At 47.6% G+C, this 18,236-nt stretch overlaps 1 protein-coding gene across 1 annotated transcript in view; it reads right to left on the bottom strand.

Moving 5' to 3' along the window:
* Positions 1-18,236, bottom strand: part of EPHB1 (EPH receptor B1) — a 285,610-nt gene that overhangs the window by 76,850 nt on the left and 190,524 nt on the right. Inside the window, exons 5-8 of the mRNA XM_028099078.2 lie at positions 17,646-17,770; positions 8,371-8,533; positions 4,703-4,811; positions 3,781-3,845 (exon numbers count right to left, since the gene is read on the bottom strand). Coding sequence (XP_027954879.2) covers positions 3,781-3,845; positions 4,703-4,811; positions 8,371-8,533; positions 17,646-17,770 — 462 coding nt within the window. The remainder of the gene's footprint in view (positions 1-3,780; positions 3,846-4,702; positions 4,812-8,370; positions 8,534-17,645; positions 17,771-18,236) is intronic.

Consider the following 18,236-nt stretch of genomic DNA (forward strand, 5'->3'; position numbering starts at 1 on the left):
AAAGCCCTTGACCCCTTACCAAACTCTTTTCTTCCTCTCTCCCCACCCCTCCCCACTTCACCCGACTCAGAAATCAGTGAGACATCAGCCACTATCAGGTGTGTAATTAGATAAATCCCATAAATACCCAGTAGCATTTCCCAAATGCAGAATCGACGGGAGCTTTTCTAAGATAGATTCCCAAGCCTACCCTGCCCTACCTGGATTATCCTGTCCAGGCAATTTCTAGTCAGCCAGCAAGCACCTTCTGAGATCTGGCTCACAGAAACCATGAGAACACACCATCTGTCTGCCTCTCTTTGGACACGGGAGAACCATGGTCCCACCCACCCATCCTTGAACATGAACCACAGGCTTCTAGGCTCTTCATCCAAGCATCCAGCACCACATCCGGCAGCTTCTCTCTCCAACTTGCCTTCCCTCTAATCTCTCTCACCCAAATCCAACCTCCCCTTGACATGCTTATTCACGCACTCCAGGCTCAGAGGAGGGACATAAACAAGTGCCCCAGTGTTCTCAGAGCGAACAGCTCTGCCATTCTGGATGGGCTAGAGAAGGTATTCCATCTGCACATATTTCTCCTTCAGACTTTGTGTCAGCTTGAGAGGAGGGCCTGGGAGGGCAGAGACTGCCAGCCTCTCTCTGGTACCCTCTGCCCTGCCCGTGGGGAAGAGAGGTGGGCTCTGATGAATGCAGCTGGGGAGCTGCTGTAGGCTTCCTGTCTCTCCCTGGGCAGGAAGTCCTCAGAGCTGCAGTTGCTGACCACATCCCGCCATGAGGGGCATGCATGTGGGGTGGTCCAGGTAGAGTTATGTGCACACACTTGGATTAGACACAGTTGACCTTTCTGCCTCCTACAGTGGGACCAGGGGTGGGGGAACCAACAAACCACCAACCAGAACACCTAGGATTAGTCTGCATCCCATCCTCACCTGCTCCTAATCACCAGGCACCTTGAGCCTCTGCAATATGGTGGGAGCAGGGGCTCAAGAGCCAGACTTAGAAACCGTGCCGTCCACCTCTGCCACTGAGGAGCTGTGTGACCAGGGTAAGTCACTTAACCTTCCATTAATGCTTGTCCCCCAGGTAGTTGTCAGGGTTGGATGAGTCGAAGTGAGCTACCAGAATAAAATTCCCAATTCATGGCACAGAGTAGGCTTTCCATGGCTAAATATTCCTACTCCTTCCTCCATCAGAGCCCGGAGTTTTCTCTTCTGTTACAAGTGTGCCGAGCCTTGCCCCAGCTCTATGGCATTTCAGCTATGATTCTTCAACACTAATAGCTTTGGTCAGAGTGATATGGATGTGTAAGGCAGAAAAAGCACGAATGCAGCTCAATGCACGAGACTGCAAGTTTAGGGAACCAGGTTGCCAAGGCGAGCCAGGTTTCGGGGACTAGATAAAAAGAATGGTTATGAACAGGGGCAAGAACCCTTATAAAAGGTGAGCCAAATGAAAAAGAAGACAGCCTTCTAAAGCAGCCAAGGGAACTCTGGTTCTGCGTCTGCCTTGAGCACCAGGGGTGGTGACCACACAGCTTGTCACAGGTGGCGCCGTGTGCTCAGCTGCCCTCACTGGCTACAGCCGGGCACCGTTACTGCTGTGCAACCTAACGACTAGGGAGGCCTCCTTCTGTCAGCCTCAGAGGTGACAGAGTCCCCCCGAAGGGGCTCTGGGTGTCGTGGAAGCATACCTCCGTGCACGTGGGTGCCATGTGGTGGGCCAGCATAGCCCGCCCCGCCAGAGTAGGAGGATGGCCAGATCTCAGGTTGAAGTGGCCCAATGGGCACCAAGCCACACCTGGACTCAATGCCTGGGGACCCTCTGTACCCTGCCCAAGGAGTGACAAGGCTTAGCTTGCCTGCCTTTTAAAAAGGGGAGCACCTTCTTAGGGCACCCTATTCTCACCCTAGGGCATCTCTAGTTTCCAACATGGCATTCCTCCTCTTGAACCCGATTTTGCATCCTCTGCATTCAGGCAGACATGGCCATCTCTAAATATTTCATCAAAAGAGCTCACAGGATGCCAAATCTGAAATGGACTTCACAGTGGCCCTTAAAAGGGCCGGGAGTCAGCCCAGAGCAGGGGGTGGTGTGTGGGGGCAATGTCAGAATCCCGAGGCAGAGGCAGGGAAGCAGGGGGGTGGAGAAAGCCCTTCAAGTAATTCTGATGCTCGGTTTGGGGGGTGGGGACCTTCACCTGAGAATCAGAGATAAATCCAAGTCTTTGTTTTTCAGCTGGGGAAGCTAAGAGCCTGCCTGGAAGGGCAAATGCACAGGTTAAAATAGGTAAGCGTATCTGTAGGTTTTGCAGTGAGGCACAGAGTCAGAGAGAGAACGCAGTAAGGTTTCCCCTGTGAAACCAGTTACAACTGGTTAAAATGGAGGACAGGGTGGCCCGGACAGGGAAAGGAAGGAGGGTAAATGGGATTCTGAGTGTTGCAGGAACTTTGCCCGTTGTCTTAGAAGGGGACCACTCTCCCAATCCCCCACCATGTTTGTGCTGCCCTGGGCCCCTGTGGGAGAGTCTCGGTGCCTCGGAGCCCACACTGAGCCCCCACCTCCCTCCTAGTAATAACAGCCTGGGCACAGCAACCAGCCACCTGGGGCTCCATCCTCTACAAGCCCTTGGCCATTTCTTGGTCTTTGGTTGAAAGCCCCTCCGAGAGCAAAGCCATTTCTACAGAGTGGCCTTCGTACAGTCCCAGCCTGCACTGGCTTCTCTGAGGTGGACCTGCTGGGTTAAGGTCCTGGCGTTACTTTCCTGCCTCGGGGAACCTGGGAGAAGGGAGGAGTTTGGTCCATAAGAAATTTTGCCTTTGAGCCAATGTTCGCTCTAGGAACTGCCAACCGAAGGCATACTGAGGTGGTGTGTGTGTCCACGAGATCTGTCTTCCATGCCCACTGTTGAGTGAACAGGAAGAAAGGGGCTGGCATTGCACCAGGGGGTTTAGGTGAGATGAGGCTTCCAGAAGGAGCCTGCGACAGAGCACAGTGCAAAAGTGAGTGCATGGATTTCTGGGGGCATCAGTGGGATGCAAAAGGAGTTATTTAGAAGGAGAACATGGCCTGAGGATCTAAGCTTTCTGGAAGTGGGGAAGTGGCCCAACTGACCTAGGGGGACCTTGTTCAGATCCTGCAATGTTGTAACAACACAGATAAAAGAATAATTTCGACATAAGACTTTACACTGTATGTTGGTGAGGAGAAATTTTAGTTAGAAAAATATTATATATAGGTTTTAAAAAAAGAGATGGGTAAGATAATGAGTGAGAAAAACTTTTAAAGGTACTGCTTAAAAGAAAACACTTGGGAGATATCTCAACCCGCTGGCCTCTTGGGCTCTGCTATCTTTTTAATTCCCTACATTCATGTTCTCTGGCTTATCTGTGAATTTGGTTAACACATTCCCCAGCTGCTCAATTGGATAAGATAAGGCAGAAGATGTTAATAGAGAACCCTCCATCTTTTCCCACTGAGTCTGATTTCAGGATTCCTTGGCTTGCTAAACCCCATCTTTCCCCCCGCTTTCTGTGTCCTATATGGGCTTATCAATGGGGAAGATAATCTACCTGCCGGGCGCCCAATGAGTGCCCACCATGGGCAGACAGCAGAGGGGGCAGGCAGCCTGAGGGCCGTGGGAACCTGCAGAGAGAGGCCAGTGCTGGGGCACTTGCGGCTGGAAGAAGTCCTGTGGTTGGGACCGGCCATTCTGGCTATAGGGAGCCCTCCAAGCACTCACCTCGTCTATCAGGAAGGGGGTGTGTGCTTTCTACTCACCTCGGCCGGTGCTGTAATGCTGGAGCTTATCACTGTACACAGCCTCTTTGCTGTAAGCCCGCTTTCTGTGGAGGCAAGCAAGAAGAGCTCTTTCAGGTGGGGCCCACGCTCGTTGCTCCACTCCAGCGATGTCCGCCTAGCTCCGCTGTCCCAATGGGCGCTCACTCAGGCATCTCCCGGGGCTGGGAACTGGGCAGCTCTCACTTTAACATTTAGCTCCTGTCCTGCTTCCTGGCCTGACCACCACCGTGGGCAGCCGGATCCGCTTTCAAGTCAAGGTCTTTCAGAGGCCAGGCGGGACCGTGGGTCCCCCATCAGAGTTGGGGCAGAGTCGCTGAGGACAGCCATCAGCACGCTGGCTGTACCACGGAACAGCTCTAGAGAAGCCAACTCCGCTGCTTCACACAGCAGAATCTGGGCTAAGCCCCGAAGACAGTAGCAACCCTATTAAAAATTCACAAGGCCTCAGGGCCCGCCCTTCTGCAGAACTTGGAGTTCCTGTTTTCCTCCGTGGCTCCCCTCCTGCCTGCCTGCCTTGTGCCCTCTGCCGGGGACCTTGGCTCCCTAACCAGAGGATGGGCCGTGCCGGTATGGGGTGTGATGCTCTGGTGGGTCAAATGCAATTTGGGAACTGTCACTCTGACAGCGAGGGGGAATAAAAGGAGGTTGGAAGATGGATGCTGTTTACTCACAGCCTCACCCAGCTCTCAGGGAGGATTTTATCCCAGGCACAGAGCAAACACATAATCTGGCAAATTCTAGGCTGCCCGTGGATTGAGATGGAGGGATGACCATGAGCTTGACAGCATGTCTGTGAATGGTTAGGCCCCATCCAGTCTGCGTGGCCTGGGAGGGGCCTGCACGTGGAGAGGGGCCTCCTGGGCCCAAGGCGAGCTGGGGGGAGCAGAAGTGGAAAGCCTACCTGCTGCAGACGATGGAGATGGCCACCAATGACACTACGAACACCACCCCGGCGGCCGCCGAGCCAGCAATCAGGGGCAGCTGCTCCCTCAGCTCGGACTTGTAGTCATCTAGGGGACAAAGAGCCATTAGAGTCCTTCCTGTGTGCCCTTTGCATACCGCCAGGACTCAGTGCATGACATCAAAGACATTATAAATATGTCTGTACGTGTAGAATATGGCTTCTCTGCTTCAGAGCCCAACTGAAGCAAAGAGTGATCTTCAAGTCACAAATAGACAAAGACAACTAAAACCAAATGACAGCCACAATAAAAACGAAACAGTGGTGACAGAAGCTCGGAACTAAATGCTGATGACATCCGTCCCCCCAGCAGAGGTGATTCCAATCTACATCCCCTCATTTGGAAGGTCTCTCAAAGGCTGGTCAGTCACGCTAAGGATAAGTCTAAGGGGAAGACTGAAAACGACTGCGTGAGTATCTCCTAAAACACAAAGGTGTTGAAATGCAGCAGGGCGCACAGATTCACGGAGCAGGTATTTCCAGAATATCTGCGGCCAGGCAGCCCTGAGCCAGGTGCTGTGGGGGATAAAGGAATGGTGGGAAATGGCCCAGCTCTGCACAGTTCCCACTCAAGGAGAACAGGGTCAAGGCCTCTTCCAAGGTCAGAACTGTGCCGTGTGACGCAGGGGGATGAGAAGTCCCTGGGTCACAGAGGCCAACAGTGCTCGCCCAAAGACTGGCTTTCCCCTGTGCCAGCCCTGTGCTCTTGGACAAAGTCTTTAGTCCCTCCGACCCACAGACTCCTTTCTGCTAAAAAAAAAAAAAAAAAGGCACTAATAAAATGATCAGATTATGTGAGGCACATTTCACAATGTCTACACTATCACAGGTGCCCCAAATATTAATACTCTTTGCCTTAATCCATAGAAACCACTTGGCCCGGCTGACAGAGTGGTTATTCTTTCCCCTGGTGCTCAGGATGGAGGCATATAGAGATCAAGCTTTATATGTTCTACTACAGTGAGGGTTGCCAGATATAGTAAATAAAAATACGGGCCCACCAGTTACATTTAAATTTCAGATACACAATTAGTAATGCTTTAGTCTAAGTGTGCCCCAAACATTGCACAGGAGATACTTGGACTTAAATACTGTTGGTTCTTTGTCTGAAATTCGAATTTATTTGGCCGTCCTGTATTTTACCCGGCAACCCTAACTAGCAATAGCTCTTGAAGTGAAGTTCCCCATGCCCTACGTCAGAATCACCTGAGCCCGATGATTAAACATGACTATTTCTGGGCCCCTCCTCAGATGTACTGCATCAGAACCTCTGAGTGGAGAGCAGGACATCTGCATGTTTACCAAATATTCCAGGTGATTCTCATGCTTCTCAAAGTTTAAGAACTACTCTTCAATTCTGTGGGTGGGGAAAGAGACTTCCAAAGACAAGGATGTTGTTCTTGAAGCCTACCATTAAATAGATATCAATTTTAAAGACTGAGGGTAGAGTTTCAGTTTCCCTCAGCTGAGAGCTTTCTGTAACATGCATGTTTAAAAAAAATAATTTGGGGGGGGAAAAAAGGAAATTCAAGGAACCACAGTGAAGAGTCCATAAAAACATCTTTATAACTTAAAAACTGCATAAAGCAATGTGACCTTCAGTCTTTAAAATTGATTTCTAAAGAGTGAGAAGCTTCAAGAACCAACATCTTTATCTGTAGAAGTGTCTTCTTCCGCTCACAGAATTGAAGGATGATTCTCAAACACCAGGGAGCCTAAGAATCACCTGGACTGTTTGATAAACATGCAAATACCATACTTTATGAATGGGTTAAAAAAAAAAAGCAACTAAGTCAAAAGTAGGCACACCGTGGCTCTGCCGCCATGTGGTGGTCCCCTGCCTGGTCTTTGACCCTGGGCAGAATGCCACAGGTCCTCCCTGCTCCAATGACCCTATACTGATCACCCTTCAGACTCATCTTTGTGCTGAAGACAGGGCCTGATGCCTCAGTGAACTTAATTACTACTGATGTGTGAACCTCAGTCATTAAGGTAAATACTCCTGAATTTGGCCACTTACCAAAACTCTCTTACATCTAGCCTCTCTTGGGTGTATAAGACTTAACTGCCAGATGTAAAAGGAATAGTCTTCTTGGGAGAAATTTGTTACTTCTTGATTTGTCTAGCAGAATTGCCAAGAGACCAGCGCTCAGAGCATTCTGAGTTTTGGGTTTTTAATCCTGTACTTCCTGATGCCAAAGTGCCCATAAATCGAGATGGTAAGTGAGGTCCAAAGAGGGGACAGAGTCCTTCAGGAACAGGAGACAGCCTGCGTTCTTTTCATACCGGCAGCATTATTCATCTGAATAAACTGGCTTGCTTTTCCACCCCATCTCACCATCCTCAAAATATGAGTGAAGATTCACCTAAAAAAAAACCCCTCAAAATGGGTTGCAAACACCAATCCTACAGGAGCCAGACAGTACGTGAAAGTATCCGGGTACAAATCACCGGGAAGGTGCAGACCCTCCATGGGGGCAGCCCCCTCCCAGCTCAGGGGTAGAGCCCCCACACTAGAATGCCCACCGGCATCAGCTTCTTCGCAATGTTTCCCAAGAAAAAGCACATTATGGTTTTCATATGAAATCATCTGATTTTTAAAATGTTTCTGGTGAATTTTTATTGTTAAAAATTGTAATGGGAGTCAGTATAAAACCTTAAGTCCTATCACATGCCTAGTCAGAAAGTGTTGGCCTAAAATAAAATGTTCTGGAAGGGCAGACTATTTTGTATATAATGTAAATAATAAGTGAAAAAGTAAAGGCTTTCAGTTGAGGAGGGTGAGAGTATACTGATATTTGGAAAACGATCAGGCAACAGCTCATGAATGAATAAAACAGATAGATAGTAAGGAGATAAACAAAAGGATGCACCATGGTAAATGGCTGACAAGGGGAGTGAGTGAGCACAGGCAGGTACCCCATGCTCAATGCTCAGGCTCCAGGGAAATCAGATTTTTCACAACCATTCAAAAGGGTGGTCTCAGAGGACTGAGAGAGATCGTTATAATAGGGAACTAACAAAGCCCAAAGGTGGAAGTATTTTGGGTGACAGACTTTCTGGCCTTGGGGACAGTTTGGAAGACAGTGTCTGTTATCTCTGGTGACACATGAACAGAAGCTACTGGAGTCCCATGCGAAGTTGCTTCAAAGAAGCTAAGATGCTGGGTACGAGGGACTGCTGCATCCCCAGTGCTGCCCCTTCCTGGAGACCTTGGTTCATGCAATTAGGCTCAGCTCCCAGTCCCCCAGAAGAGGGGGTGAAGTGGGAGTGGGGGTAAAGCAGCGGAGGCACTGGGCCCTGATCCAGAGGCAGGAGGGCACATGGCCCTCGAGATACATGTGGGTCTCACTGCCATGACCTCCCTGCATGTGGTGAAGAGACCCTTCGAAAGCAAACCCCTGAGATCCTAGGAGAGAAACAGGCCAGACTTCAGACAGATGCCCTGCCTTGTGAATCACGCAAGTGTGCACAGCCCCTCTGGAGGCAAGGGAAGGGCACCGGAATCCATCGAGAGGTTGGCATTGGGGCTCCGAGGGCAGCCTCCTGGGGCTTCTTTCCCTCCCCCAAGCGCTGGCCCTGTACCAGTTCACTGGCGTGCCTCTTACCGTCCGTCAGCGTCTGGAAGCACATCTTGCCACTGAACTTGCCGTAGCCGGCCACTGTGCGGGCACGCACCTGTACCACGTACACCATGCCTGGCCGTAGGCCATCGATCCGTGCCGTATTGGTCTGGCTCCTGGCCATGGAGGAGTTGAACTCATTGTGCTCCTGAAAAAGAGCAAAAACAGTCTGCAGCCTGCTCCTGAATGCCTCATCCACACCTGCTCCACACTGGAGCACCCAGGCCCCATCCATTGGAAGCCATCACTGGCCCCAGGCCCCCCTCTGAATGGGGGACAGTCTGGCCTGGACTAAGGGAATGAAGAATCAGCTCTGTCACGAGGTGGCGGTGCTCTAAAAAAGAAGCCTCTGAGCAAACGGCTGGGCTCTCAGGGCCTGGCTGGGACGCTCACTGTAATTCTCTGCCCCTTCCCCCTCCCGGGTTCATTGATAGAATAACAAAGCATGTGCAGGTTTGCAAAATCCTGTGGTGTCTCTGAGGTCAGTGGAAGCAAACTGGACATTTGCCCTTTGTCTTGGTCCTACTGAGGCCTCGTCTTTTCTCTCCTCACTCAAGATCTCCTGGTCACTCCTCACCATGGCTGTTCTAGATCACCCCTTAAGCTCCCTCAAGTCCTAATCCTTAGCTGAGTGGCTTAGTGTCCACTCTGCTACAGAGCCTGAGGCCATTCTGGACTATCTCCCTTACCTGCTCTGCCTTCACTTTGGCCTGTGTCTGTCCGTCTGGCTTGCAACCTTCAGTTCCCCCCCTCCACCAGCATCAGGAGGGCATGTCCCTTCTCCCTGGAGAGCAGGCCCTGCCCCTTCTCACCTATTCAAGGGGTCAGCCCCCTGCCCCCATCACTCTCTCCAGCACCTTCCACACTGTCTTCTACAGTCCCTGTCATCCGCACATGACTGTCCTCTGGTGTACGCAGATTTTGCTCTTGTTTCTCATCCCTCTGACTCCTCTGCCCGTGGTGGGTGCCCTTCAAGGGTGCTTCCTCTTTGCTGCTGATCTTATGAAACCTTTGGTTTGTGCCTAGACTTTTGTAGCTTCCCATTTTTTCTGCTACTCCCACCCCACCAAATCCCAACTTCTTTTCTAAAAAAGATCTTTGACCTTCCCTAAAGCTATTACCAGATAAAAACAGAACTCCTAAATCTAGGTTGGCAGGCCCTTCATAATGAAGCAATTCTAATCTCACATCCTGAATTTGCCACCTCGCTGTCCCTCTAGTAACACCTCTGGCCCCAGGGCCTTTGCTTAGGCTGTTTTCCCAGTCTGAAATGCCTCTCTCCAGTGCTCTTCTGTACCCTGCAGGTTCCCTATGCCCACAACACCTCTAAGGCCCCCTCTTCCAGGAAGGCTTTCCATGGACTCTCTTCATTGCTGTTCTTTATCATTATACCTTACCCTCAGCTCCCTCGTATACACCAGCCTAGCCTCTGGTCATTTCCATGTGCACATCTTAGAGATTATGCATTATCTCCAAACAAAAGTTTCGAGTCTGGGCCTGCCCCTGTCTCTACCATAAATCTTAGAGCAAAATGGGGACATCGGTGAAAATGAAGAGCTTGGGTCACTGAGAGGGAAGCTCCCAAGTCCAACGTGCACATCTGGGGCTCTATGATGAGTTCTAGGCACAGTGGTTCTAGAGGCATGATGACAGATGAGGGGAAAGCTGATGGCAAGAGGTGGGTAAGCCACATCCTCAGACAAGCCACAGAAGTTTGGGGAGTTGAGCCAGGACAAAAGAATACAGTGCAATGATAAAAAAAAAATGCCATTGTTTTAAAATATGTAAACATCTACTTTCTAAAGGGGAGGGTGACCTGATGTGTATTCACTCAATCATTGGGCCAGGCAGCTGCATCTATGACACACTAGCATGTGCTGGGAGCTATACGTGGGCTGCAGGGACCAAGGCATGGCCCCTTTCCTTGGGGACACAAAATCTTGTGGGACAGACCAGCAAATGAGCAGACGCCGACAGTAGTGTTGACTGAGTGACTTGGCAGAAGGCAGCTTGGGGAGCTGTGGGGGAACAGCAGAAGGTCACCCAGCTCAGGCTAATAAGGAGATTGGGAGGGTGACATTGGTTGAGTCATGACAGGTGAAAGAAATTGGCCACATGGAGAAATGTGGAGAGTGAGAACTGAACAGAATGTGGAAAGCAAGATCTAAAGAGATTCAGGAGCCTGCAAGCCACTGGGCCTATCTGGAGTGTGGTGACACATGGGGTGGTGACAAAGGCTTCGGAAGCAGGTTAAAGGGACCACAGGCTAGAGGCCAGCTTGACGGGATGGTTGAAGTTTACATGTTCGTCCTCATGGAGGGGTTATCCATCAGCCTTTGGAAAGGACTCCTGGGGGGGAACTGCCCATCCATCATTTGATCTATTTAAAAAGAAGGAAGATTCCCCCTTGCCCACTCCCAATCAAGGATCCGGCAGAAAGAAGGCCGTCCACTACAGAAGGAATATCATCCAGAGCTTTGGTCATTACTGCCTTGATGCACTGGAGATCTGAGACCTGAAGCTATAAAAATCACCTCACCACCTTGCAAATTAGGACAAAATCCCATCACTACAAAATCCTGGTAGTGGGTACCTGTCTAGATTCTCTGGTTTTACTGGAATCTGTGGAATTAGGTGCTTCTTGAAAGAAGTAAAACACTGACCAGGCAGCTTTTTTAATGCAAACTGTCTTTTGGTGTATTGGTATTTGGATTGTGGGGACAAAACATTACCCTATAATCACTTTATAGCCCACACATTCTTCAAGAAGTTCAGTGATTAAAATGAGTATTCGTCCTTGCTCCCTTCAAAACCATCAATCAACTTTAGAAAAATGAGTGAGAGCGAAGAGCACAGTTGCTTGCTTTTTTTTTTTTTTTTGGCCTCATGATTGATTTTATAAGCATGTGAGAGGTAGACACTGTAGCTATTGAGGGCAGAGACCATGGCTCCCATCCCTGACATGCAGCACAGGGCTGGCACCAAACCGCCTGGGTGCTCAACGATTCAGTGCTAAATGAATGAATAAACACCACACTTCAGACCAGTTATTTGAACCAATCGATCGGGCACAAGATATTGCCAAGGTCTGAAAGAGTTTCTAGGAGAAAATGATCCTAAAATTTGAAGGGTAGAAATTCCCAAGGCCTAACCCAGCCCATTCTGGCCCAGACAGTTATTATGAAAAGCAAGTAAACGTCTGAACGCTTAATCATGAAGACAGCTGAGAGCAGATGTAGATGCTCCTCCCATGGTTTGCCTACAAGTGCTGACACCAGGAGTGAAAAGTGCTACAAGACAGTAAACAAGAGAGAATGATGAATGGAAGCATATTAAAATGGGAAGGAGATGAACATGGAGAGGCTCTGGGAGTGTCATCAGCTTGATGGCAACTGAGCTCTCTATTAACGAGCTGTTGGAGGAGGCGAAAGCCTCATTGATTGTATTCATAGAGCTGAAATGAAAAGGTGTTCCAAGCACAGATCGAAAGGGGGATGTGAGGTAGGAGACCCAGGGAGGGTTTTCAGGGGTTGGAAAACTACAGTCCATGGCCAGCTCCTGGTTTTTGTAAATAAAGTTTTATTGAAACACAGCCATGCCCACCTTCTGATATATTGTGTATGGCTGTTTTTCTTTTATAAAGTCAAGTTGAGTAGTTGGGACAGGCACTGTATGGCCACAGACCTAAATATTTCCTATCTGATCCTTTATGCAAAAACTCTGCTGACTCCTGGCTTAGAGGAAGGGGCACAGAATGGAGGAATCGTGGTTTTGTTTCTTTGGATTGAATCCAGGATGTCTACCAGGCTGAGTTCTCCTGTGTTTGCATCTTCCTTTTTTTTTTTTTTTTAAGATTTTATTTATTTGTCAGAGAGAGAAAGAGAGAGAAAGTACACAAGCAGGGGGAGCTGCAGGCAGAGGGAGAAGCAGGCTCCTCGCTGAGCAAGGAGTCCAATGTGGGACTCGATCCCAGGACCCTGGGATCATGACCTGAGCCGAAGGCAGATGCTTAACCGACTGAGCCACCCAGGTGTCCCCATGTTTGCATCTTCTAAAGACAGGATTTACTGGCCTTGTGGAGCAGGGAAACAGATTATTCTGCTTAGAAGCATTTGGATTTAAAATGAAGATGCACTCTCTTATTTCAGAGGCCACATTCATTTTGAGATCCTCAGCATCAGCATGATTGTTATCTAGTTCCACACTGAGCTCAGACGTTTACACCACTGGAATATAGTAACAACGTCTGTAGTTCTGCTTCTTCATGGTCATGGGTAAGCCATTGGACCTTCCTGAGACCTGAGAGTGCCATCGTCTATAAATTGATTATACTTGGCTTGCAAACATCTTTCTTTTATTTATTTTAAGGACCAGACTTAATGTATCTGTGAATATCTGGCACATAATAGGTACTCAATATACGATGAATTATGATCACCGTGGTTACTGCAAAATACCCTCACAGGGTAAGTCTTTTTCTTTATTTGCATTAGAAATGATCCAGGCAATGTAACAGATCTTAAGTGAAGTCTAGAGTTCCATAGTAACATACTGAATGGTAACCAATGCTTTGGCAAAGGATCTTCCGTGTTCCCAAGGAAAGCATTCTCTCCTCTGGAGTGAGGACAATAATATGCTTCACTGAGGTGTGGAAGCTGCCTCAGGCATTGAGCTGCTGTGCATGTGTGTTTGTTAATAATTAGTATAAATTACTGAGAAGTAGGGATGTGGTCTGAAATGGGAGAATAAGCTTCCTTCATAGCATCAGAAGTTGAAGTTAATTACAGTGTTTCAGAGGAGGAGGTCTGCATGTAAAGGGAAAAATAGCTGAGGAGCTGGGGAGCTAGGGTCCTTCTTCCCAAGGCAGTCATGTTCCACTATTCAACACAGCCTCCATGCTGGAGGGCTGTGGGTCTCCATCCCTGATCTTCTTCCAATTTCCCATACCCCACTGGATAATTCCGCCAGCCTCGGGGCTTTCATACCATTTATATAGGGACAACTGCCAGATGGACTTGTTCCAAGATGGTCCTCTCTCCTGAACGGCAGACATGGACATCTAGCTGCTTGCTCTCCTTGGCGATCTCAAAGGTGTTTTAGACATGGAGCTGAGCTTCTGTCCCTTCCCTTACCCCAAGCAAGCTCTACCACAGCATGCCCCCTTCTAAGTCAATGATGGTTAGGGACTTCTTATTGGGCCAGGCACAAACCTTCCCACATCCATAGTCCAACCTGCTAGAAATCCTGATGCTCTCTCTTCGGTTTCCATATTCGGAATTTACTATTTCCCTGCCCATCTCCTCCCATCCCAATCAAGCCACCATCATCCTTTTTCTAGCTGATTATAATCTAGCAGGCTGGTTTTTAATGAGACAGCTGAATGATCCTCTTAAAGTGGAAGTCAGATTTTGTCTCTCCTCTGCTGCTAACCCTGCTATGGATCCTCATCTCACTCAGTGGGAAGGCTGAAGTTCTAAGGTCCAGCATGATCACCTCCCCTGGTTACCTCTCTCACCTGCCTGCTACTTTCCCATTGCTTGTACCACTCCAGTCATGCTGGTCTTCTACCTGCTCCTAGAGTCTCTAGTCATGACCTTGCCTCAGGGCCTTTGCATAGGCAGTTGCCTCTCTCTCCCCTGCTTCACAATAACCTCACCTCTTTCTTTTTTTTTTAATTTTTATTTATTTATTTTATTATTGTTATGTTAATCACCATACATTACATCATTAGTTTTTTGATGTAGCGTTCCATAATTCACTGTTTACATATAACAAAAAACCCAGTGCTCCATGCAGTACGTGCCCTCTTTAATACCCATCACCAGACTAACCCAACTCCCCACCCCCCCCCAGAACCCTCAGTTTGTTTTTCAGAGTCCATAGTCTCTCATGGTTCGGCTCCCCCTCCGATGTCCCCCCCTTCATTCTTCCCCTCCTCTTCTTTTTTTTTTTTAACATATAACATATTATTTGTTTCAAAGGTACAGGTCTGTGATTCAACAGTCTTACACAATTCACAGTGCTCACCATAGCACATACCCTCCCCAATATCTATCACACAGCCACCCCAACCCTCCCACCCCCCACCACTCCAGCAACCCTCAGTTTGTTTCCTGAGATTAAGAATTCTTCATATTAGTGAGGTCATATGATAAATATCTTTCTCTGATTGACTTATTTCGCTTAGCATAATAACCTCCAGTTCCATCCACGTTGTTACAAATGGCAAGATTTCATTCCTTTTGATGGCTGCATAATATTCCATTGTGTGTGTGTGTGTGTGTGTGTGTGTGTGTGTGTGTGTGTGTGTGTGTGTGTGTATACCACATCTTCTTTATCCATTCATCTGTCGAGGGGGACAGATTGGGGATATCTTGGCTCTTTCCATAGTTTGGCTATTGTGGACGGTGCTGCTATAAGCATCGAAGTGCATGTACCCCTTCGGATCCCTACATTTGTATCTTTGGGGTAAATACCCAGTAGTGCAATTGCTGGATCCTATGGTAAATCTATTTTCAACTTTTTGAGGAACCTCCATACTGTTTTCCAGAGTGGCTGCACCAGCTTGCATTCCCAAAAGTGTAGGAGGGTTCCCCTTTCTCCTCATCCCAGCCAACATCTGTCGTTTCCTGACTTGTTAATTTTAGCCAGTCTGACTGGTGTGAGGTGATATCTCATTGAGTTTTGATTTGGATTTCCCTGATGCCAAGCAATGTTGAGCACTTTTTCATGTGTCTGTTGGCCATTTGGATGTCTTCTTTGGAAAAATGTCTGTTCATGTTTTCTGCCCATTTCTTGGTGGGATTATTTGTTCTTTGGGTGTTGAGTTTGGTAAGTTCTTTATAGATTTTGGATACTAGCCCTTTATCTGATATGTCATTTGCAAATATCTTCTCCCATTCTGTCAATTGTCTTTTGGTTTTGTTGACTATTTCCTTTGCTGTTCAAAAGCTTTTTATCTTGATGAAGTCCCAATAGTTCATTTGCCCTTGCTTCCCTTGCCTTTGGCGATGTTTCTAGGAAGAAGTTGCTGTGGCTGAGATCGAAGAGGTTGCTGCTTGTGTTCTCCTTTAGGATTTTGATGGACTCCTGTCTCACATTTAGGTCTTTCATTCATTTTGAGTCTATTTTTGTGTGTGGTGTAAGGAAATGGTCCAGTTTCATTCTTCTGCATGTGGCTGTCCAATTTTCGCAACACCATTTGTTGAAGAGACTATCTTTTTTCCATTGGACATTCTTTCCTGCTTTGTTGAAGATCAGTTGACCATAGAGTTGAGGGTCCATTTCTGGGCTCTCTGTTCTGTTCCATTGATCTATGTGTCTGTTTTTATGCCAGTACCATACTGTCTCGATGATGACAGCTTTGTAATCGAGCTTGAAGTCCAGAATTGTGATGCCGCCAGCTTTGCTTTTCTTGTTCAACATTCTTCTGGCTATTCGGGGTCTTTTCTGGTTCCATACAAATTTTAGGATTATTTGTTCCATTTCTTTGAAAAAAGTGGATGGTATTTTGATGGGATTGCATTGAATGTGTAGATTGCTCTAGGTAGCATTGACATCTTCACAATATTTGTTCTTCCAATCCACGAGCATGGAACGTTTTTCCATTTCTTTGTGTCTTCCTCAATTTCTTTCAAAACTTTTATAGTTTTCCGAGTACAGATTCTTTGCCTCTTTGGTTAGATTTATTCCTAGGTATTTTATGGTTTTGGGTGCAATTGTAAATGGGATCGATTCCTTAATTTCTCTTTCTTCTGTCTTGTTGTTGGTGTATAGGAATGCCACTGATTTCTGTGCATTGATTTTATATCCTGCCACTTGACTGAATTCCTGTATGAGTTCTAGCAGTTTTGGGGTGGAGTCTTTTGGGTTTTCCACATACAGTATTATATCATCTGCAAAGAGTGAGAGTTTGACTTCTTCTTTGTCGATTTGGATGCTTTTTATTTCTTTTTGTTGTCTGATTGCTGTGGCTAGGACTTTTAGTACAATGTTGAATAGCAGTGGTGATAGTGGACATCCCTGCCGTGTTCCTGACCTTAGTTAACCTCATCTCTTTCAAGTTTTTACCTGGAAACTATCTGCTCCAAGAGGCCTACCTTTACCGTTCTATTTAATTCTGCAACCTGCTCCTCCCCCAATCCTGACCCTCTTGATCCCATTTACTATTCTCTGCCTTTTCTACTTTCCTTTGCATGATTCATTTTCTAACATACTATGTGATCTCTTTATTTATTGTGTTCATTTTCTGGCTCCTTCCATCAGAAAGTCAGCCCCGTGAGGGCAGGAATCTCTGTTTATTTAGATCGTTAATATATCCTAGAGTAGTACTTGCCAAATAGCAAATACTCACGGAACAAGTAAATGAATCTGGTGTTTTTACAAAAAATGTGTTGGGTCTGGGTGCCTGGGTGGCTCAGTTGGTTAAGCGACTGCATTTGGCTCGGGTCATGATCCCAGAGTCCTGGGATCGAGTCCCACATCAGGCTCCCTGCTGAGCAGGGAGCCTGCTTCTCCCTCTGACCCTCTCCCCTCTCATGCTGTTTCTCTCTCTAATAAATAAATAAATAAATAAATAAAATCTTAAAAAAATGTGTTGGGTTGGTATTTTCCTCGGATTTTGCAAATGCTACAGTTTAACATGGTGCTCCCCCCGCCCAGAGACCAAAGGGACCAGCTCCATAGGGCACCATCTCCTTCTCTTGGCAGCGTGTGCTCAGCAGCAGGCCCCAGGAACAGCTGCTAAAGAACAGTCAGTAGATAAAACACAAAGTTCTATTTCTAATAATTTTGACCTCATCTTTTAAATTTCCATTTACATGTTTTTAATCTCTACAAATATACTAGCACGGTAGTACAAGCATATGATTTATAAATAAACAAATTTATATTGGAAGAATACCATCAAACACTTTGGAAAACACTGGTCTACAAAACCACAAAATCTCTGGGAAGCTCAAGGGACACTTGGCAGTTTTGTACATCTACATTGGTATAGCAAATACACGACTGGGAAAATGTGATTGGGCCTGCCCATACCAGCAGGGTGGTAGGCTGGGAGATTATCTCCTCAGTTGGTACAGAAAGTGTCCGGACTTTGGAAAGTTTTGCCTAAGGGAGACCCAACAAACTCTCCCAAGGAGCCTCTGGCCTCCCTCAGGACTTCCTCCAGCCCACCCACTTGTGCCCTCAGTGGGCCACGCTCCACTGAACAGTAGCTGGTCCTGTGTCTTGCAAGCCTGTGGGCAGAGCTGGCTCACCTTCTCATAGTACCGGATCTCATAGTCCAGGATAATGCCGTTGGGCTGCTCTGGCTGTGGCCATGACAAGGTGATGCTCCTCATGGTGGCACTGACCTGGTGCATGATGGGAACAGTGGAAGGGGCTGTGGAGAGAGGAAAAGACAGGGCAGGTGAACAGACCCCCAATTACATGACAAGTGTCGTCTTTCAGAGATAAATGAAGAGAGAAGTGTCTCTGGGTTTGAACCTACCCTTTCTTTCTCACAAGCAGAGCTGATGTGCAGAACTTCCTGTGGGTTTTGCATAATGAATGGAGTACGGATAACAAAGGGGAGAAAAGGTGATACTTTAGGACAGGGGGACATATATGAGGGCAGGCCTGGAATGGACACAGTGTTTTTTGCACGGGGAAGAGAAAGGCTTGACAAAAAAGAGATGGCTGGAGGAATCCCATGAAAACAGTGTGGCCTGGGTAAGCTGGAGCCATTTAAAAGGGAGGGGGTGACAACCAGGGCAAGTCTAGGCTTCCAACACTGGGACAAGAGGGACAAGGGAATGTTTTTGAACAGAAGGTGGTGAAGGGATCTCAGTCTCTCATTAATTGGCAGA

The sequence above is a fragment of the Eumetopias jubatus genome, unplaced genomic scaffold, assembly GCF_037043125.1.
Source record: "Eumetopias jubatus isolate StellerSeaLion01/CBP00866 unplaced genomic scaffold, mEumJub1_p1.0 scaffold_1, whole genome shotgun sequence".
Lineage (NCBI taxonomy): Eukaryota > Metazoa > Chordata > Mammalia > Carnivora > Otariidae > Eumetopias > Eumetopias jubatus.